This window comes from Pinus tabuliformis, chromosome 2_1 (genome assembly GCF_031772625.1).
Source record: "Pinus tabuliformis cultivar Carrire ecotype Pingquan chromosome 2_1, CPIR1, whole genome shotgun sequence".
NCBI lineage: Eukaryota > Viridiplantae > Streptophyta > Pinopsida > Pinales > Pinaceae > Pinus > Pinus tabuliformis.
This window is the reverse complement of record NC_142299.1, coordinates 573756005-573779105: the sequence shown is the minus strand read 5'-3', so window position 1 is coordinate 573779105 and position 23101 is coordinate 573756005. Positions and strand designations below refer to the sequence as shown.

At 40.5% G+C, this 23101-nt stretch overlaps 1 protein-coding gene across 1 annotated transcript in view; it reads left to right on the top strand.

Moving 5' to 3' along the window:
• Positions 1-23101, top strand: part of TTN1 (ARM repeat superfamily protein) — a 370146-nt gene that overhangs the window by 159387 nt on the left and 187658 nt on the right. The window contains exons 8-9 of the mRNA XM_089403008.1: positions 5898-6068; positions 6222-6437. Coding sequence (XP_089259134.1) covers positions 5898-6068; positions 6222-6437 — 387 coding nt within the window. The remainder of the gene's footprint in view (positions 1-5897; positions 6069-6221; positions 6438-23101) is intronic.

The window sequence follows — 23101 nt, the reverse complement described above, 5'->3', positions numbered from 1 at the left end:
GATCCGGATGATGGGAGTGATGTGCCCAAATGGATTTGTAACTCCTCTAATATGGCCTTCCCATTTGTAGCCAACTTATCATGGACCTGTGTGTTCTTGGTGAGATAAGATGCCACTATATCATATCTGGACATCTTGGTGCCCCTGAGTTTCTCCCTCTGCCACGTCTTCCTATTGTTATTATTGCTTTGATACATTTTTGTTAGAGCCTCCCACATTTTTTGTTTATTTAGTTTTCTTCAAGAATTATTTTATACCCAAAAATTATTTTACTCAATAAAATTCTGAAAATTGCTGGAAGTAAATACATTGGTATTTTAACTTTACAAACAAATTTGCAGTGGAAATAAATAGAAAATCAACCACAAGAAACAACAGAAAAATATTCCCAACAAATTCTTGTTCACTTTATTAACTTAGGAAAATTAGGGCGTTGACCCACAATGAGCACACAAATATACAACACAATATGAAACCTGGATTTTGGCCTCCTTTAAATTTCGGCCTCTAGAGAAATTTAGCCCACTAGAAATTCGGCACATTGGAAAAAATCAGCCTTGGAAAACTTGGCTCCTCCACCAATAAATCGACCTTTTCTTTACATGTACAACCTCCTTGCGCACTAAGGAATTCAACCTCTCTCCTCTACACAAACTCTTGGTTGGAAAACTTAGCTTCTCATTGGTTTTAGCCTTCTCTAATAACTCAACCTGCTCCTCCAATATCTTGGCATCCTCCTCCAGAAGCTCAGCCTCCCTGAATTTCTGTCCTGAAATTACCTTGCTACACATCTTTCCCTCCTCTTCAATATTTGAGTCACTCCATGAGAAGGTCACTCTCTTAACCACAATGCGTCTTTCACCTCTCCCTTAGGGATTATTTTATAATTTCATTTGAAACAAATCGCTAACCCTTATCTCCGAGGTGATCAACGACTAGGATTAGATCCTAAGCCTCACCTGAAATCAATGGTAGAGATAAGATCTAAGTCATTTAATAATTAAATTATGTATCCTCAGAAACTTGGCTCAATAGTCAACATTAATTAATAAATTAATTAATGTATATTTTCTAAGTTAAACTTAGGAAGGAAATCATAATAATCACTTGCTCCTCATGAACAAGCACCTAAAGAATGAATTTGACATCTTCTACATGTTTGACACCTAGCCCATGCAGAAACACCCATTTGACCTAATAACATCATCATTTCCCTAGCTGTCTTTTTTCTAGATAGTTGAGGAATCACATGATCTTTTACCACGTCATAAATGGACACTTGCCTAGGGTATATAAGCAGGCCCTCACTTTCATTTGTATCATCATTCTCATTCATACATTTAATATATATTCTTGTATCTTCAATGGAGATCTTCATATTCCAAGTCTTCTGGAATATTTAACTTCTGCGTATACGAACTTTGTTTGTTAAGTTTGGTATTAGCACTGTTCGATCCTCTAGCTGCTCATCTGCTGCATAGAGCTAGTTTGATTCGGCCTTTGGCCATTGAACTTCGCAATCTTGTTGTCGTCATGACTTGAGCATTTCGCTATACAAATCTTGGAGTTTCTCCATCTTGTTGTTAGGGCCTTTGGCCATTTCCAAAAAAAATAAAAAATTCCGCTACTGATTTAAAAAAAGGGAAAAGAAAGAAAAGAAAAAAAAGAATATATTAGAAAAAAATGAAAAAAATCACATATATTATAGAAAAAAATTAAAAAAAAAGACTAAAAAAAGAAGAAGAAGATTAAAAACAAAAAAACATATATATATATATATATATATATCTGAAACAAAAAGGAAAAATAATCACCATCAGTTGAGTTACCGCATAGCTTGACCAACATCGACGACATCACAACTATCGTCCGAAATTCTTCGCCGTCAGTCTTTGTCCTACTTCACCTCCACGATGGCCGCGACATGCAAACGTTGTCAAACGTTCACCCACAACGTCATTCTTCCTCAGCAGCCTCTCGCTCATGTTCCTCTCCACAACCCGGTTAGAGTCGTAACCTCATCCTCCCTTGTCACTACCCTAAAAGTTGCCGCCTGCAATCATGCCCACGCCCTTGTTCTACTTCCACCGTCACACTTGCAATCGTTGCCATCGGCCCTGTTGCACCCACTACCACCTTTTCGTTGTATTGGTCATTCATTCGACTGTTTTCTACAGCCTCGACTGTAACACTGGCCACGCCTTCCCCCTTGTCGATTCCTAACAAAATTTTCTCCCTCAATTCGTAACAAAATTTTGTTGTTCCTTGTTTATTCTTAATACATTAATCTAATTGGTAAATATATAAAGGACCATAGCGAGAAATTACTCACTCAAATTACTCTAGTTTCCAAGGATGGGATATTATAATTTCTATTAGTCCTACCGAAGATAGTAATTATGTTAATCCTAAATGTGCCAACCAATTAGTGATTCCTAAATCGAATATATTTGAAATGAATTTTGTTGTCACAAGTGACAAACAATACGACATAAACAATCTACAACTAAGTATTGGGGATTATACTTTTTTCTCGCAATTCCCCGTGAAAACCTTCTTTTTGGATGATAGGGTCCTTTATTCTAAATATGAAAAAAAAAGTTTTTTACATTTTCCCACAAAAGAAAAAAATAACGCTATAGGGTGTTACATTGAAGCCAAATTCAGTGATGCCAGAAGACATACAAGAAATCTGTAAGGTAATTCTTCAAGAAAGTAAAGACAAAAACGAAGAAATTACTCAAGGACCATAGCGAGAAATTACTCACTCAAATCAAGAAACTTAAAAGTGATAAGCGATCATTGAAAAATAAATTAGAAGAACTCATCACGAAATATGTATCGAAGTCCTTAGATGTAACCATCCAAATTGAAGATAAGGGAATGAATACCAATCCAGTGAATATCACAACTCAAAAAGAGGACAAACCAGTTGAAGGAAAAACATATTCAGATGTTGTAGTTCAAATGCTGAAAAATCCAAATGAAGATTTTGTAACCAACTCAACAACATCGGTATTTGAAGTAAATCAAGAAGTTGTCACACACAAGATAAGGGAAAATCAAACCGAAGAACTCCCTATCGACATCCAAATCACAAGAGCAGACAACTCAATCAATCAACATATCTGTATCACGCAGATCAAAAATGAAAAACTTCTGTTCTGAAGACTACTAATGTCAGTGCAATTCAGTCTTGTGATAAAAGTTCACATGAAGTATCCATTAACGGCAAGATTCTGCAGAAGATTGATTTAGGATGGTCAAATCTTTTCTCAGTTCGACAATTTTGTTTATCACTCAGAGGATCATATCCACTGGTATCAACGAAGATGACAGTTTTGATACGAGAAGACATTCAAAACGTAAAATATGATCAAGCCTTTTTATCAGCAAGCTTTGAGGACAAAGCTTTTTGAGGAGGAAGGAAATATTATGAATAATTATATATATATATATATATAATGTAAATAATAATAATAATAATAACACATCATAAATAATGATTAATTAGTAATTAGTTAATGAAGAGGTATGTCCGTTCATAAAGGGACACCTGCCTAGGGTATATAAGCAGACCCTCACTTTCATTTGTATCATCATTCTCATTCATACATTTAATATATATTCTTGTATCTTCAATGGAGATATTCATATTCCAAGTCTTCTAGAGTACTTAACTTCTGCGTATACAAACTTTGTTCATTACAATGCCCTTTAGGCTATAACAGGTCAATTGTGTAGCATCGGTAGTAGGACGCGTTTCTAATCGGAAAACTCCCGAATGACATTCTCCTTAGGCACTAATGCTTTCCTCTCCTTCTAGGGACTATAGTTGGATGCTCCCTCCAACTGGTTTTCAAATCTCAATCCAGTTGCAACCATCCTTGCAACCTCGAAATCAAATACTCAGTTTAGAAAAATATTGCTGTTGGAATTATGTTGTAAACCTGTTATAAATTTATCTTCCAATTCTTCAAAGCTTATTGCTCTGATATCATGTTAAATTTCTCAATACCAGATCTGATTTAATATTCCCAAAACTATTTTATACTCATAAATTATTTGGCCGAATAAATTAATTTTCTGAATTGCCGAATAAAGGATACACCAGTATTTTAACAATAAAAATGCAACATAAGCACAAGTAGAAAATCAATCACACAGCAGAAATTTCAAACCCTCCCATTTACTCCTCACTTCCATTACTCAAAATAAATAAGTGCTCCCTTATAGGGAAAATGGCCCACAGAGAAATACAAAATTTATAGCAGCAAAATGGAACTTGGAAATCTCTGTCCCCTAGAAAATTTTTGCCCCTGGAAAAATCGGCTTCTCCAATTTGCAATTCGACCATCTCTCTCCAGCCCTTTATGGCCCGTGCACTGGGTAAATTTCTTTCCCTCACTATGCTGTGACCTGTACGACCCCCTACACAAGCCTCCAATATAAGTTTTGCTGCTCCTGCAAATTCGGCCCTTCAAGATCTCAGCTTCCACAAGTTTTCTTTCACCGGAATTTCCTGCTGCAACTTTTCGCTCTCCTTAGCCTTGAGTCTCTCACTCTTCACTTGAGAGATTGCTCTCAATGATTCAATGTATCTTCCTCATCTTCTCAGGCTTTCTCTTATAATTTCTCATTGAGCTAGATCCCTAATCCTAATCTCCTAAGTGATGGTTGGCTAGGATTAAAGCCTAAGCCTCACATGAGATCAGCAATAGAGATTAGATCTGGGTCACTAAAGTGAATAATTCACTTTTGTTTAGAAAACCTTAGCCCAATAGCCAACATTAATTAATAAATTAATCCTTGTGCTTTTCCTAGGTTAGACTTAGCAAAGAATCATAAAAGTCACTCACTTGATAAATTAAGCAGGTACCTAGAGAGGCTTTGGACAACTTCTAAATGCTTGACACATAACCTATGGAGAATCACATGTCCAGGCTATAATCATCAGCAAATAATTCACTCTCGATCTTCATTGCTGGAAAATATGGCAATGAAGAAACCCTTTGCACATAGCTTTAGTTCAGTGGAACATTTAACTTTCTATTTTGAATTGACCCACCTCCTGAAACACCTGTCCTGGAGGCCAGAATCCCAGGGACTGGAAATAACGGCATCACTGAAAATAACAGCATCATCCTGCATCTCACACTAATTTCAGATGAGGTAATTTGTAGTCTTGGATTTCAACATCTTTCCTGAAGCATGTCGTTGGCCTTTTACTTCCGATGTTTGAACTTCTTTCATTTTCTCTTTCCAAGGACAAATTTGGACGCTTCCTCTCAGTCACTGACTTTTTATAGGAGGGTAGGGTCGATGATTATTGCTCATCGAGCAGGAGGTTGTGGACCACAAAACCTTCACAAACTCAACTGTTCACCTGCAACAATTGCCGCTCCTCTCTCCTTCTCCTTCCACTCCTTGCAAGCCAAGGTATGACAAACATAGTGACATACTATTGTTTTTTATTGTTGGGAACTAGTGAATGAACAAAGGGAAGGCTTTAAAGTTTACTGTCTTCTAAGACTAGCAATATCCATTGTTTCTCAAACTTTGGGAGATACACTTGCTGGTTTGTTTGATCAAATATCATAGATTAGTCATTATACCTTTTCTGGTTTTAGTGTATTTAATAGCTATGCTCTCTGCATTCCTACGATGCTTACAAAATTTAGCATTTTGATGTAGTAATACACTTCAACTTAGCTTCCTGTTTTCTTGCTAGAATTCATCATAACTGGTTGAATTTTCCGTTATTTAGTAACTGAAATGAATCTCCCCAGAGCTTGTGAATTGTTTTTGTTGGGTCTGGTCTTTGGTGCTTTAGTTTAGTCAATATATGAGAAATATCTTTTAAACGAGGCCCTGATAATTTTAATATTATGTGCTAGGCATTACATTATGACATCCGGCGAGGTCCACACAGTATTGGGTCACATGTACGTGATGCTGCAGCCTACGTCTGCTGGGCCTTTGGCCGTGCTTACTCCCATTCAGTTATGAAAGGCATCTTAGAAGAACTTGTTCCTCATCTTCTCACTATTGCATGCTATGACCGGGAGGTAGTATTATGACCTTATTTTTGTTTTTTAAACTTGAATACAGGAGCAGATGTATTTGGCTTTTATTATCCTGTGTTTATTTGCATGTTAAATTTCAATATTTAAAATTGTTTGTATTAAAAACGATCTAAATCTTCTCACGTCCTCTTACAGGTCAATTGTCGACGAGCAGCTGCAGCTGCTTTCCAGGAAAATGTTGGAAGACAAGGAAGTTTCCCACATGGTATTGATATAATAAATGCCGCAGATTACTTTTCCCTCGCGTCCCGTTCTAACTCGTATCAGAATGTGGCTGTTTACATTGCTCAATTTAAGGAGTATCTTTTTCCATTTGTCGAGGAACTATTACAGAGTAAAGTTTGCCATTGGGTATGTTGAGAAACTCCTGACATTTATTGCAAGCAATTTTGTTTTTTTGGTATTGTGGCACAGCATGCATAAAATTTTGTTTACCATAATAAAAAGAAATCTAATGAGTATGAGCGTTATTAAATTGGTTGAATTTCTAGAAGAGGAATGCATGTACAGAAAGATGCTGTGTAGCTACTAGCTCAAAAGATATGACATTTTTGGTTTTTTCATGTGATTTGTTGTGAATCCAGGAAGCCAAAGGAACATGTAAAGAAATATGTTACAAAGTATTTAGAACACATTGCAATAGTTCATGTGCGAAAGATATGGAAACATTACTTAAGAGGGAGAAAGTTCAAGCTAAGAATAGTCCACAGTGGTCTAAAATATTTATTTGAACAATAGACTTTAAATGCCAAACAAACAAGATGACCGGAATTTCTTAGTGAACATGACTTTGGTGTAACACCTTATTTTGGCTCCCTAGGATATAAATGTAATTGTATCTATGTGTCATTGTGAGGTACAACATAGATGCTTTTAAATATTTAAAATGAAGCAAACTAGTTATGAATGATGTAAATGCCTTTTTGTTATTAATGGATTTTTCCAAAGAACTGACTAAAGGGTGGAGCACCTACACTAACCATGATACAACAAGCAAGGGCTAGTGAAGGGGGAACTATGGGATTGCTTTACCTACTGTGTTGATAATGCTCACCTATAGCCATGTTGCTAAATTTGAATTTGAAATTTATTCTCTCTTCCCATTTCCCAAGAATTAATTATTTGAGGAAGGTTGGTAGTTCAGTAGCCAACCTCCCACAATTATCGAGATGTTGAGGGGTAGCTGGAATAGTGTGGATATCAGCCAAAGGTATGGGAAAGTACCCAGTTCAATTTTCTTGACCATGGATTTCCAAGCCAAGAAGAGAATACAATCGTGACTAGACAGAGAAAGAGGAAGGAAGCATACGAGGGGGTTGAAAAGGAAGAATTCTATGCATTGAGAGGAAGAGGGTTGCATGGGTTAGGTGTAGAGCTGCATGTGAAGTCGTGATCTCGAAATGAAATTAAACTGTGAGAAAAGAGCATACCAACAATCAAAATTTCACTGAAAGCTTATTTACTTAGCTCTGATAACAACAAAAGAGTAGGTGATGATTACCCTTACCAAATACAAGATGAATTCATTGTCTTACCCTTGGATAAGTGGCTGGAAGTGGACAAGTATCTTGCTGTCGGCAATTTTCAAAGCTGCAAAATAGGAAAAAATGCAAATGACCAGCAAAGTAATATACCCTTTAAGGCCATCCACATGTATAGAAACAATCCAGACTGATAGCTCTATGTGCGGGGAAGCTTGGACAGTGAATTAATGATAATATTAGCGGCCCAAAACTTCAGATCTGCAAGTATATTGAAGTTTCAAACAGTGAAAACTGCTTGTAGTGAATTAGGGTCGAATCCCCCTGGGGTTAAAATCCATTAAATTATTCCAGCAAGAAAATCCACTTTATAACAGTTGAAGATGTCTATTTTTAGTTCATAAAACTAAAGATATGGTATGGAATCAAATCTGGAATAAGGCAAAGGGAACTCTTTGGATGAAAGATTTTGCCGGGTCTATAGAAGAATGTCTGTAATACATTGCAGATCTGCAAAATCTCTTGAAATACACTCATAAAATATGTAATTTAAATGCATAAAACCAGATAGTAGAGTATCATTGGACAAAGAATATATCTAAATTTAAATACATCAATGATCTACTAGCTTTCTTAAGATAAAATTTAATCCAATCTAGGAGAAGGAGAAAGGAAAAATATCTTATTTTATAAAACAAAAAATAAAAGGAGATCAATTTTTTAAAATAGATGGTTGCTGTAATGAGGTTATGATCTACTAGCTTTCTTAAGATAAAGTTTAATCCAATCTAGGAGAAGGAGAAAGGAAAAATATCTTATTTTATAAAACAAAAAATCAAAGGAGATTAATTTTTTAAAATAGATGGTTGCTGTAATGAGGTTTACTGGTCTTGATTTTACCTTCTAGAGCATTGTATCGTGATCACAACTCTTTCTTTGTCAGCTATGCAATTTGGACTAGAGAAAGGGATCGGAGTCCAGACAACTATTGCACCCTGATATAGTTTATAATAGTTGCACAAGCCTTTGAATCTCACTAGGAAAAAAATATTGTGGAAGAGTCTCCAATCACTAGGGCAACTATCGCACCGAGTGAAATCTTATCCTTACTGAAGGAACCCCCTATAAGTGTTTGTTCAGCAATTGGGTTTTGCTAACACCCAATACAAACAAAGGATGATACGAGTCTAGCACCTTGATCCCTCTTTCCACATGACATGTTGTCCCTCAATAGATCAACCAGTAACCTGGCAGTAAACTTGGAAATAGTTGTGGCTATTCTAGGAAGTATTACAACAGGCTAAGAAAAAAAAGCATAGAAGAATTGATCCACAAAAATTGCATGGAAAATTAAAATTTTCATTAAAGTGGCATAACCGTTCAACAACCACCTATTTGGGTAGAGCGTTTAGCCTTATATAATTTTTCTTTGTAATAGCTATTTATTGGCTAGTAGATCCCTCTCCCAAAATAATATTTGTTGACTTGTCATCCACAACACTAGAGACTAGGTCATTACGTCAAAAAATAATTTTCTGCAAAATCAATTAATTCACCCACTAAAGCAGCTTCACTTGACTTGGAGAGGAAATAACTTGGCTTAGGATTCCCACATGTGGCTTGATTTGACCTTGAGTGAGCTTTATGTGACAAATAGTAGCCCAATGACTTGCATAGGAGGCTTCCGATGGCTAGTTTGATCCGTTTTTTGACTCCCACTTGTGAGCTTGAGGGCATGTTGACTAATCAATGATTTGGCTTGAAGAGAGGATGCCTTGCACAAGAAACTTAGTGTTTTGCTTAAGGGAGGAGTTCTTCATTATGGAGATGCGAACATGCCATCTTTTGACCTCCTTTGACCTACGACATTATCTCCAGGGCACTATTTGTTTTGCCTGTGTGTTAGATTGGAATTGTCATTTTTTTTTGCTTGCATGGGTTTTAGAACGCCAACGTTTTGCTACTTTTGGGCTCTAGGAGGTGTTACCCACCAAAATGGGTAACCTGATAGGAGGAAAATTTTCCCCTACATTCAATAGCGAGCTAGTCACCCAAACAATCAACAACCCCTGCCAATCACCACTAAACAATGATATGCTATGTGCCTCTGCCATTTGCATCAACCATGTGCCTCTCACCATCCGAGATTGACACTGTTGAAGTTTCTAAGTCTACCAGTTAGAAACCCTCCATACACTTTACTGATTTATTCCTACCTACTTGTTCCATTACTTAACAAGTTATTTACAACGTAAATAATGAAAATAAACATTAGTGCATGCTCAACATATTATAGATCATCAACTGATGGAAACAGATACAAGCACACAAAATGACACCATTATTTTTGGACCAATGTCCCTGAAAAAACCCAATGCGGGAAACCGGTGCAGCTATTTGGGGGTTTTCTTATTAAGCAATTTTAGAGTACAATTTGGGTGCCAAATACGGCTTACCCAACAGAGAATGCCCTTGGCAGTGATACCTCTCAGTCTGAGACAGATGTCCTGGCTGAAACCCTAGATAAACCCTCCTGTAGCTCCTCAGCTCCAATCTGCCCCAGAAACATCAACGTCAGCCTCTCTGGAGTGCGTCAACCTCTCTCTGCCTAGTGCTGGCCCTGCATCACCCTGAATAGGCTTGCGTTAGCCTCAGGAGGCCCTGCGTCACCCTGAATAAGCCTGCGTTAGCCTCAGGAGGCCCTGCGTCAGCCTTTTGGCCATCTGTGTCAGCTACACTGGCCTCTCTAAAGCACTGCACAACTCCTGGATGCCTCTGCATGGCCCTGCGTGAGCCCTAGCTGCTACTGCATCACTCTCTCTGGCTCCTGCGCTGATCTCTCGGCACTATTTTTGCCTCTCTGTCTCTCTGTACTCACTGCCCCACAACTGCAACTCCGATGACTAAGTCTATCTCTTTTAGCAAACCCCGCTCTAGAGAATAGAATGACTGATCATCTGGTGTACTCTCCAAATGACCCTCAAGCCTCCTCTTATACTTTTTTCGTTGACATATCAACGGCCGAGATTAAGTCCCTAATCAATGGCTAAGATTAGATCTGGCTTGATCCATGTCTTTTGGACCATTCTAACACAATTTTATATTAATCCACATTAATATTTTAATTTCTCTAAGTTTAGACTTAGGGACTCCATTCAAAATATTAATTATTTTAATATCTCCTAAACTGTTTAGAATCTGCCCAAACCCTTTTTGGGTATTGGAGATTTCATGTGCCCCAACCCCTCCACAAAATTTCGTGGCTAGAGCACATCCGATGCTACCACAAATCAACAGACACTTGGATGAAGGTGGCTGCTATTCAAAAGGTACTATGATCATTTTGCAATCGAGTGCTTATACTTGTTTATTTGGGCATTTAGTATGGATAACGGGGTGATTTGGAAGATTGACCGACCTTGACCATAATTTTGTTATCTCACCTTACAAGGAGGGTTAATCTTTGACCCTAGTCTAGTGGGACCTCCCTTAAGGTCCTTTGGGTTGTAGGATGGGCAACACTTGGAAAGCCATGATTGAGAAAGTGTGTTCCATTCTCTCGTATGCCATACTTAAAATTTTCCATACCACATTACAAGCCCCATATCTCACCTCCATTCTTTGGGTACAACTTGTCATTGGTTCTTGGGGATTTGGCACTCATATGTTCACATACCTTGAGAAGGGCTCGAAAACTTTGCACTAGGAGGTTGATGCAACTAAAAGAAAAGGAAAAACATATCATGGCCATAATGTAACAAAGAAAGGAAATCAAAATGCAAAAGATGGTTAGGAAATAAAGATTATCATGTGGACAAAAGCCTAGCATTAGCTCTACCTCCCTCATATGGCCATCCCTTGGTTCCTATGCACATGATGCTCCATTACATCAAAAAGGAACCGTTGCATGTCCCGACCCTGATGAGCAATAAACTGACTCATCTTAAAGGGGTAATAAAACTGCTACATCATACAAAGCAAGCTATGACCCTTGAGCTATAAGTAATAATACAAGGAATAATCAAGAAGTAAAAGACACACAAGAGGGGTGGAAAAATTAGGCCAAGTTGGCAACTCATGCATCCACAAATGCTCCCTCCTCATCTATACACTTAGGATCTGGACACCCCTATGAACTGGTCACTTTGACCATGGCACTTGGCCATGAAATCTTCTCCCCTCCATTGCCACATTACTCCACACTAACACGTGTCAATTGAAGGGTGGACCATGGAAATGTCACTTCCCCTTAGGTGTTATGTTAATTTTAGTTAACAATGGTATGTTCTATGCTTTAGCACAATTTACTTCAATGTTCCTTATGAGCCTAATGACAATTTCTAATTTCTAGTAGCAACCACATTAACTTAAAGACATTGATAGTAAACGCAGATAGAACATAAAAACATGTGCAGAGCACAAGCCAAGACAAGAAGACACAAGATTTGGCGGATGCCAGGGAAAAAACCCAATATGGGGAAAACCCTTTGATCAAATCTTCATATTATTATTCAATAGTTCAGCAGAGAAAGAGAGTACATAGATCAAATTCACTTGCCCAATACATAGTCAAAACAACCTTTTCAAAATCAGCAGTCAACAACAGTCAACTGCAGCGCTAACCAAAAAGTCAGTGTTGGTCAAATAAGCACCAAAATGTCCTCCAAGCAGCTCGGTCAACAACAGTCCAATTTGGCCTTCCAAGAGAGTCAAATTCAACCCAAAATAGTTTGGTCAAACCCAATCAAAGGAGAGAGAAACACTGCTGTAATTTCTGCGGTCAAATTTGAAGTCAATGCTGAAGTCAACCTACCCAAAACACCTCGGAATTTGTGCCCAACAACCCGGCCTAAAGAAATCGGAATTCTGCCCTAAAGATTGATGTCAAACTTGGTCAAAAGAGCTGTGGTCAATGTTGGTTTGTTTCTCTGAAATTCAGCCTGCACTTAACCCTGAAATATTCGACCCCCTGCCAGATGTGTGAAGAAGAGAGAGAGGCTTCCCAGCTGTACGAACCAATCAAGAGAAGAGAGAGATGAAATGATGTGATGAGTGATGTCCAAATGAGGAGAGAGGTCACTCCTATTTATACAATTCGTTGAGGGTGAGGAGACACATCCATTGGGCTTCTTGAGCCTACATTTGACTGAGGCCGACCTTGACAATTTGTGCATGAGAGAGAATAAATTCAAAATTCCACTTTTGCTTGTCAGAATGAGATGATCTTTATATCAAAATTGGACCTCTCGAAAAGAGGAATCCAATGCAATAATCATCTCCATCATATGAGTTGTCCTAAGGTGGAATTTGGCCCTAGTTGCCAATTTTAACACTCCCTCTCAACTAGGGAGAATTCCACCTGCCAATCCATCTGTCATTGCCATGCGATCTTGTCATCATGTACCATCTCTGTCATTACTGCTCTGCTCTGCTGAAACATGAAGTAATAATGAAGAAGAAGTGATCAAGAGTGAGTCACAAGATCATACCACTCTCCACTGACAAAAGTCAGTCCTCGATCCTAGATCAAGTTGTTGAACACCATGCACCCTAGTCACACGGAGTACGACAGTACACGATGCGTCCATCGGTAGTGCTATGGTCCCTAAGCACTTTTTCCCAACTCATTGGCCAGATGAGATTTTCTTCCCATGAGTCGCGAACTCCATGGGTAGGATGTGTGCTGCGGCATTGACAAGAGAAGGTGAACCACTCATTCTGCTCATATGCCATAGGAGAAGGTGAATCACTCACCCTATGGTCGTTCATAGCTTCAAGAAGTACTCCAAGCCCCCAGAGCTCCCAGAGCTCAGTGTGCAACTCATACGGGACCCTCATAGGAGGGTCTTTCCACGATTCCAAGTCTCTCTCGGAAGGTTAAGAATTTGACCTTCCCTAAGGGCTTCGTGAGAATTTTTGCAACCTGCTCATCCATCCTGATATGTTGGAGCCTTATTGCTCCCAGTTGTACCAGATCTTGGATAAAGTGGTACCTGATATCAATGTGCTTGGAGCGGTCATGGAACACAGGATTCTCTGATAGGTGAATCCCACTCTGGTTGTCGCAGAAGATCACGGTGGTATCTAGCACGTGCTCAAATAGCTCATTGAAGAGCTTCCTCAACCAAATAGCTTCACTACAGACAATACTCGCAACAATGTATTCATCCTCGGCGGTGCTTAAAACAACAGATTTCTGCTTCCTGCTCATTTAAGATATTAAAGCAGACCTCAAAGAGAAGCAACACCCAGACGTGCTCTTACGATCCACCACACTGCTAGCCTAGTCAGCATCTGAATATCCATGTAGCCTCAAGTTCTCGACAAAGTATCTCAGTCCATAGTGGATTGTGCCCTGGAGATATCTTAAGAGATTCTTAGCGGAAATCCAATGAATGTTATGAGGCTTGACCATAAATTGACTCAACGTGTTCACAGTGAAGCATATGTCAAGACGAGAGTTGACCAAGAACATCAGGACCCCCACAAGTTGATGATACTTGGAAGGGTTCGCTAATCCGGGCCCAACAACAATTCCACATAACTTCTTGAAGTTGAGTTCTGTCGGAGTAGATACAAACTTGCAATCCACCATCCACATCTCTCAAGCAGCTTCACAATGAATTTTCCTTGAGAAAGGAAAATCTCACCGAGCTTTTGCCAGACCTCCAGTCCTAGGAAGTAGTGCATCAGTCCTAGGTCCTTCATCCTGAATTCGGAAGCCAACGCCCCCTTGCATTGATGAATGAGAGGGTCATCACCTGTCAGAAAGAGATCATCCACATAGAGGACCAGAATGAGAGGCCTGTCCTTTTCCACCTTGAAGTATAGGTTCATGTCAGCTTTGCTCGTTGTAAATCCCAACTTCATAATATAGCCATGAACCCTCTCATACCAAGCCCTAGGGGCTTGCTTCAATCCATAGAGGGCTTTCTTCAACCTGCATACATGTGTCTTTCAATCTTGAACTTCAAACCCCTCGGGTTGTTCTACATAGACTTCCTCCTTAAGCAAGCCATGCAAGAAGGCAATTTTGACATCCATTTGGTGAAGGCTCCATCCTTGTGAGGCAGCAAGGGCTATGATCGAACGAATGGTGGTATATCGAGCAACCAGTGAAAATATCTCATCATAGCCTATTCCTTCTTTTTGAGAGATTGATCTTGTAGAGCCATTTTGAAGTGACCACTGACTTGTCCTTGGGTCTAGGAACCACATCTATGACATCATTCTTCATGATTGACTCATACTCCTTGTTCATTGCATCCTTCCAAACTTGGTGTTTCATGACTTCTTCGAATGTACAAGGCTTAGATTGTACAATGGTACTCAGGGTAGCTAAGTACCCTTGATACTGTTCGGCTTCTTGCTTTCACGAAATGTCCCGCTTGGTGTAATGTGTTTCTCAGCATCTTCAAGAGTATCTTTGACCCACAAAGGTATTTTTCTTTAAGTAGTGGGTTCACTAGGAGGTGGATCAATGGGATCCATCAGATCTTCCACATCGGGCATCAGGTCATCAGACAGAGGTTCATCTTGTTTTCCTGCATCATCATCATCATTGTCCTTCCTAGGGGTAGGAAGAGCTCGTACTTTCCTAAGGACAAAGTCTTCATCGAAAGTGACATCACGACTTATTTCCATTTCCCTTCGACCAGACACATAAATTCTATATGCATTTGAAGTTTTATTGTAGCCCACAAACGTTCCTTTCTTCCGAGATGCATCTAGCTTGTTTCTTTTCTCTTTCGGCATATGAAAATATACGGGAGAACCAAAAATTCTAAAATGAGAAACATCAGGTTTCTTACCGGTGAATACTTCTTCGTGTGTCATGAAATCCAATGCTAGATGTGGGCATTGTTGATTTGGAGTAGCATCGGATGTGCTCTAGGCCTCAAATTTTGCAAGGAGGCTTGGGCACATGTATTCCAAAGAATACAGAAAGCGTTTTGGGAAATTCCACCAAGAAACGATTTTATTAAAATAGTTAATATTTTTTAATGAGACCCTAAGTCTAAACTTAGGAAATTAAAAATATTAATGGGGATTAATCTAATTGTGGCTGTAATTTCTAGAAGAAGAAGAGTATCGAGCTAAAATGATCTTAGCCATTGATTAGCTTTTAATCTGGGCCGTTGAATGTCAACGAGAAGATTATTTAAAGGAGTTTGAGGGTCATTTGGAAAACACATTGAGAGATCAAGAGATCGAACTTCTGAAGTGAGAAGTTCTCATGAGGAAATTCTGAGCGAGTAGATTTCTTGCAGAGAGGGGTAGTGAGTATCCAGAAGAAGGAAGTTTTCCTGAGCCAGAGAGTACGAGGTAGAGAGAGGGCAGAACGATGTCCAGAGAGAGGCAGACACTAGCCCACGCAGTGGCAGCGCATGCCTTAGAGGGAGATCGAATTCCTGCTGAGGAAATTGAGTTTCAGTAGCCAGGAGTCGGGGTGTGAGACCGGGAGGCAGAGATTCGAATTTTCTAGCTAGCAGAGGGTCCAAAGAAGGAGCAACGTGATACCCAGTAGGGGTGACGCAGGAACTGCATGGGAGTGACACAATTTTATACGCAAAGGCTCCAGTTCAGTGTGATTAGACTTAGATGCTCCCAGTGACAGGGTGAGATCATTTCACCATTCATTTTGTCCAGTTTCTCTCTATATTGGATTGCTAGTTGATCATCCAAGAATTGTACTCTGATTTTCTCTTGCATAATAATAAAATCCTCAGATCTGCTGCACCGGTTTTCCCACATTGGGTTTTTCTGGGGACATTTGTCCAAAAATAACGGTGTCAATTGTGTTGCATTTTCTTTCTTGCTCAGTCTCTTGTTTTCGCATATAATTTAAATAAAGTGAAGGCTGTAATGTATGTATTATGATATTTGCCGTAGGAAACTGCAAGTAATCTGTTTAAAGGAATTTAACAAATATGAGTAACATCATTAGTTGCTGCAATAGGGATTCCGGTTGAGGAATTTTCTCAAGTATCTAATTTGAGCATACACAGTGGTGTTGGAAGCTTCTCCCCATAAGAACTTTGGTAGGCCTTGGTCATGAAGCATGGCACGGGTGGCTTCTATGATAGTTCGATTCTTCCTATCGACAACTCCATTTTGCTCAGGAGCATATGTAGTAGTGATCTCCCTCTTAATCCCAACTTCTCTACAATAGTCAATGAATTCATTTGACTCATATTCGGTCCCATTATTGATCCTCAATATTTTGATCTTCTTCCCTGTTTGACTCTCGACCAAGGCTTTGAAAGAGCAGAACCAGTTGAGCACTTCTTCCTTTTTCTTTAAGAAATAGATCCATGTTTTGCAAGAGAAGTCATCCACAAAAATTGCATAGTACAAATATCCACCCAAAGATGTCACGACAACATACCTGATAGATCAGAATGGACCAATTGAAGAATATCGGTAGTTTGACTTTGACTTGTGGGGAATGGTCCCCTTGTATGTTTTCCAGCCACACAACCCTGACACACTCCTTCATGATCTAAGTTGAATTCGGGCATAATTGTGACCATCTTCCTTACATCAAGCAAGGCTTTGTAATGAAGGTGAGCAAATCTACGGTGCCATAATTTGGATTGAAGAGAGGTATCGCAAGCCATTGTTCTCAACCAATTTCCCCCAACCTGATAAAGGCCTTCAACCCTGAATCCAAGAGTGAATGCATCTCTCGAGTTCCTTTGACAAACATAAACCTTTCCATCAATGAATGTCACCTTGAAACCTTTATCTTCCATCGCAAAAATAGAGACCAAGTTCTTTTTCAAATCAGGTACATACAACACTTCTTGTAGATGAAGGGTTTGACCTTGATTTAAGTGAAAAGTAACAGACCCAATTCCTTTCATGGGATAAGTGGCATTATCCCCAAGTATAATCTCCATATTCGTCTTCTTTTCAATCAAGTTTGAGAGAGCCTCTTTGTACCCAGTGAAGTGCCTTGAGACACCACTATCAATCAACCAATGATCTAATGTATCCGGAGGAGAGGCTGTGGTGAGGGCAGAAATAAGATAAAATTCTTTTTGCTTTTCACCAATATTAACTACTTCATACCTGGAGTTTCTCGACTTCTTGGGAGGACGCCCATTTCCATTTCGAGTAGCGGGAACATTCCTTTTTCCTTTGTTGTTGAACTTGTTGTTCCTTTGATTGCTATTTCCCTTATAGTTGTTGTTATGATTGTCATCATCTCTTGGAGTATCCTTCTTGTGAGTGTTGAAGAAAATGTAACTAGGTTCGATATTTATACATGCATTTTTGATCTTTGTACTTGTAAAGAAAAGAAATATTATTTTTGTAAATCATATGAATGAGTTTCTTGCTCATTCCATAGGTCTAGGAAAGTCAAAGAGTCAAAATCATGAGCTCTTCTTGAGCATATTTGTAATGTATATGAAGCTACCTAGTGTCTAAGAACAACCCTCCAAGACCAACATAATCCTCCTGAAGACAAGCAAGCAAAACGATGGAAAACTCTGTCACGTTGGCCAGCAAAATAATTTAAATTGAAGTCATGTCGGCTAGCAAAAGAGACATAATGGATCACTTGGTTATGTTGGCTCATTATGGAGGCATGACCACTATATATACCCACCTAGGGTCATCTCAAATAAAAGAAACAGAATCTCGCATTCTCTAAAGAAACTCGGATAAGAACAAGGTTTGCAACTTCGCATATATTGAAGAAGTATATTCTCTCGGATGGGATAATTAGGAGCAGGATCTCGGTGATAAGGTACAGTGATACCTTCACATTCCACTCTGAGATCTCAGTTAAGTTCAAGGTGTTGGAACTCGGATGGGTACAGGACTATGTCTCTTCGCATAAGGATCAATGTTCAGAATATATCACTGTGATTTCAGATAAGTACTATTATGATGATTACATTCTCGACATAAGACTAAAGACAAGGGTCTTGATGCTACTCTCTGCAGTCATAACCTTAAGCATAGTTATGATCTCAATGGTGACTCTGTCTCAAGGATATAATCTCATCGAAGGGGCAACTATGGTGAAAACAATGAAGATCTCGATGGTGCAGACACAGTGATGATCTCGGAAAAGGTGCAGTGAGATGATGATGATCTCAGCAGTATGAAGAAGAGGATTGATGTCTTGGTCTTGGAGTGGCTCAGTCATTCAAGGGTCATTGTCACGCCCCTACACCTGTGGTAGTCTTCCAACCGCTTGTAGCAAGGTGCGGCACCACCGAACGCATTCTTTTCACCAATACTAACATTCGTGGACTACGCCTACTTTCACATTAACATACTTAGCTTGTGTTTCGCAACTAAGTAAAAGCAATATTCCTTTATACTTAATGAAGCCCATACTCATTCATTATCATCATGCAATTAAACCGAGAACAATAACAATTGCAACAAGTATAAAGGGGAGGGGCAACTCCCCGTAATGTGAGTCTGCTCGACAATATATTATATCAGTTTTTCAATAATACAATCATCTAGTATACTTGGCAAAATTCCAAGTCTATACTTAGAATATTTTACAACCAAGGCATAGAACAACCTTTACAATACTCATGCCAACCTTACATGGTAGGAGGGTGCTCACCCGAGACACCTAGAACTCCTCCTTAAGTTCTGCACGAATCTGCACTCACACCGTACCCCGGGCACGTCTTGCCCACTCTACGACTGACTCACAGCAACCTTGAGCACGCCTACAAGTGGAGCGCATGAGTTATGCGCAGCTCCTCTTGTTTCTGCGCACTACCGTTTACCCTTGTGTACTTGTGCGTAGAAGAGATGCGAGTTGTTGTTTGAATGAGCCTCATGCCCTTCCATTTATACGCATGCTACCTTGGAATTACATGGGGTGTGCAGCCCATGGCCGACCCCAAAACCTTCAACAATGCGCCCATAATACATTCCTTGCAAGTCGGCTTGCAAGTCTTCATTCCATCGCATATATACTTAGTCGCATTTCAAGTGTTGTCGCATGTTCTGCCTTTCGTCGCACATCGTCGCAAGTCCGTCGTATGTTCGTCGCATCGTGCACCCGAGCGCCCGCCCACGCGCCCGCGTGCCTACCTGCGCGCCCTCGTGCACGACCTCGCCCGCGCCCGCAACTCGAAGGTCTTACATCCTCCTCCACCTGAAATCATTGTCGTCCTCGACAACATATCATCCCAGTAGCCATCCACCAAGATCATCACTCATCCGTGATGTGAACTCCTCTTCGCAAGGCAAACATCCTTGCAACATATGTAGAGACTCTTCCCCACTATGTCCCGGCTCAATGACCACTGCCACCAAGCTCACCATACCAAGGCATGCACCTCCACGGTATGCTCTCCATAAGATGTCATCTCGATCCAAATGTCACCATGTGAACCTCGTCATGATACTCCAGCATAATGCCAACACATCTCTGCCCACTGCATGCCCTCATGTCTTGAACTAGTTGGGTAGCTAATCCAACCATCACGCTCAATCCATGAGAGTGAACATCCTCATGCCATCATCAACTGTTCCTCAAACATCTTCCACATCCTTGACTCATCAAGAATCTATCTCCATAATCCATGCTCAGGTCCATGGAAACTCCATCCATCTCATCTGCAACATGTCATGATGCTTGATGCCAAGCCATCCCTGCACCATCAATCATACCTGCTCAAACATGTTTAAGGACTCACTGCCATGAGCAGCTAACAATGAGCCCCATCTTCTTCATCCATCTAAGAAGATGTAGAGGGAGTAGAGCCTGAAGGCTCTCCCTCACTAATCAATTCGATCCACCTATCAGGATCCTCAATCTCCATCCATTGTAGATAAGCAACCCGGTCTTCCCTCTGGACATCCGGTCTCACATATACCTGATCATCATCATCCTCCACCAACTCTAGCCTTCTTGTCAAATCCAAGATGCTATCTGAAAGTGATCTAATGACCAATGATTGCTCCCCAAGCTTTGCCTCAACACTAGACAACCGCTTGCTCATCTTCTCCTTATCCTCCATTTGCATCACTCCCAATTTACAATCAGGCCTAGTCACACCAATGGTTGGCACACCAATGGGTACATCTTCCCTCCCATCATAAATGTAGAGCTTCTTCAAATGTGGAACGATCATAGCATCAAATTGTTTCATGAACTCCATTCCCAATACAGCTTCATAGTCATCAATCCGCACTATAGTGAAGTCCACCTTCCCGGTCCATTCACCAAGTGTAGTGTCCACCCTCTCAGCTATACCAAGAATCTCAATAGGAGGAGAATTCACTGTCTTCATTTGTGCCTTTGCCGGTACAAACTTTAGCCCAATTCTTCTCGCGGTATCTTCGCTCATGAAGTTGTGAGAAGCCCCACTATCCACCATAGTGAGCACATCAGCACCTCCAACCTTCATTCGAACATACTCCAACTTGTTCCTTTCAGGATCTCTTCTAGAGGTCACTTCCATAGTAGCAGAAGCACCAAGTATCTGCATCATCCCCACAGAAGCATCTTCATTCTTTCCATTAGACTGTGCAATAGCGGCCACCTTCGGTTTAGAGGGACAATTCTTCACCATGTGTGGTCCTGCACATATCCAACACTTCAAAGGTTTCTTCGTCTTCGAACCATCATCCGATTTCGAAGCATCATCCTTCTTCTTTTCTTTCGGCTTGTCGGACTTCTTTTTCTCATCAGAAGTCTCATCATAATGATCCACCAACCTATCAACCGCAGCAAAAGCCTCCTCAAGTGTCCTAATCTTCTGCCTCTTCACCTCATTGCGTGCCCAAGGCTTCAACCCAATAATGAAGTTGAACACCTTGTCCCTCTCCGCCATGTCGGGAAGTTCCAGAGCTGCACTTGCAAACTCTCGCTGGTATGCTTGTAGGCTTCCGGTTTGCTTGATGTACTTAATCTTTGTCCTTGCTTCCCACGTTTCATCCTGAGGACTGAAATGTGTCTGCAAGGCCTTCTTCATGTCATCCCACGAAGTGATGTCATCAGTACTGCCATTGACAATCCGATCCACCCTCCTTCGCCACCACATCTTAGCATCCTTTGTCAAGAACTGAGCAGCCACCTTGACTTGTGTCTCACCATCAGGTAGACTCAACCGTTTCAAGTACTGTTCCATGTCCCATAGAAAGTTTCCAAGAGTCTTTGCATTCCTTGTGCCATCATAAGATTCCGGTTCTTTGACCTTCACATGAGGCACTCCTCCACCTGAGTTATGCCTCACGGCCTTCTTCAACACCGCGATCTCATCCTTGGCTTCATCAAGAGATTTGTTTACCCTGTCAAGAGATCCCTTCAAGTTCACGATCTCTGCAAGACCCTGATCCCTTGCTTCTTCGACCTCTTTGACCCTCATCTCTAGTTGTGTACATAGAAGATCCATGTACTCATGCTGCGTTCGGAGCTCATCAAGTTCTTCCCTTAACTTCGAGCTGGTCTCTTGCTCCTTAGTGAGCAATTCCTCCCTCGTTTCCCAGGAAGACTCCATGGCTTCCATCCTCTGCAGTATTCTTTCCATAAGTGATAAAGTTCCGGCTTCATGGCTAGACCCAACTTGAGACCCAGCTGCCATCTCCAACAGCTTCTTCTTCCTTTGCGATCTAGTCTCCACCATCCAACAGCTTCAATCTTCACGAGCAAACCTTGCTTTGATACCAACTGTCACGCCCCTACACCTGCGGTAGTCTTCCAACCGCTTGTAGCAAGGTGCGACATCACCGAATGCATTCTTTTCACTAATACTAACATTCGTGGACTACGCCTACTTTCACATTAACATACTTAGCTTGTGTTTCGCAACTAAGTAAAAGCAATATTCCTTTATACTTAATGAAGCCCATACTCATTCATTATCATCATGCAATTAAACCGAGAACAATAACAATTGCAACAAGTATAAAGGGGAGGGGCAACTCCCCGTAATGTGAGTCTGCACGACAATATATTATATCAGTTTTTCAATAATACAATCATCAAGTATACTTGGCAAAACTCCAAGTCTATACTTAGAATATTATACAACCAAGGCATAGAACAGCCTTTACAATACTCATGCCAATGTTACACGGTAGGAGGGTGCTCACCCGAGACACCTAGAACTCCTCCTTAAGTTCTGCACGAATCTGCACTCACACCGTACCCCGGGCACGTCTTGCCCACTCTACGACTGACTCACAACAACCTTGAGCACGCCTACAAGTGGAGCGCATGAGTTATGCGCAGCTCCTCTTGTTTCTGCGCACTACCATTTACCCCTGTGTACTTGTGCGTAGAAGAGATGCGAGTTGTTGTTTGAATGAGCCTCATGCCCTTCCATGTATACGCATGCTACCTTGGAATTACATGGGGTGTGCAGCCCATGGCCGACCCCAAAACCTTCAACAATGCGCCCATAATACATTCCTTGCAAGTCGGCTTGCAAGTCTTCATTCCATCGCATATATACTTAGTCGCATTTCAAGTGTTGTCGCATGTTCTGCCTTTTGTCGCACATCGTCGCAAGTCCGTCGTATGTCCGTCGCATCGTGCGCCCG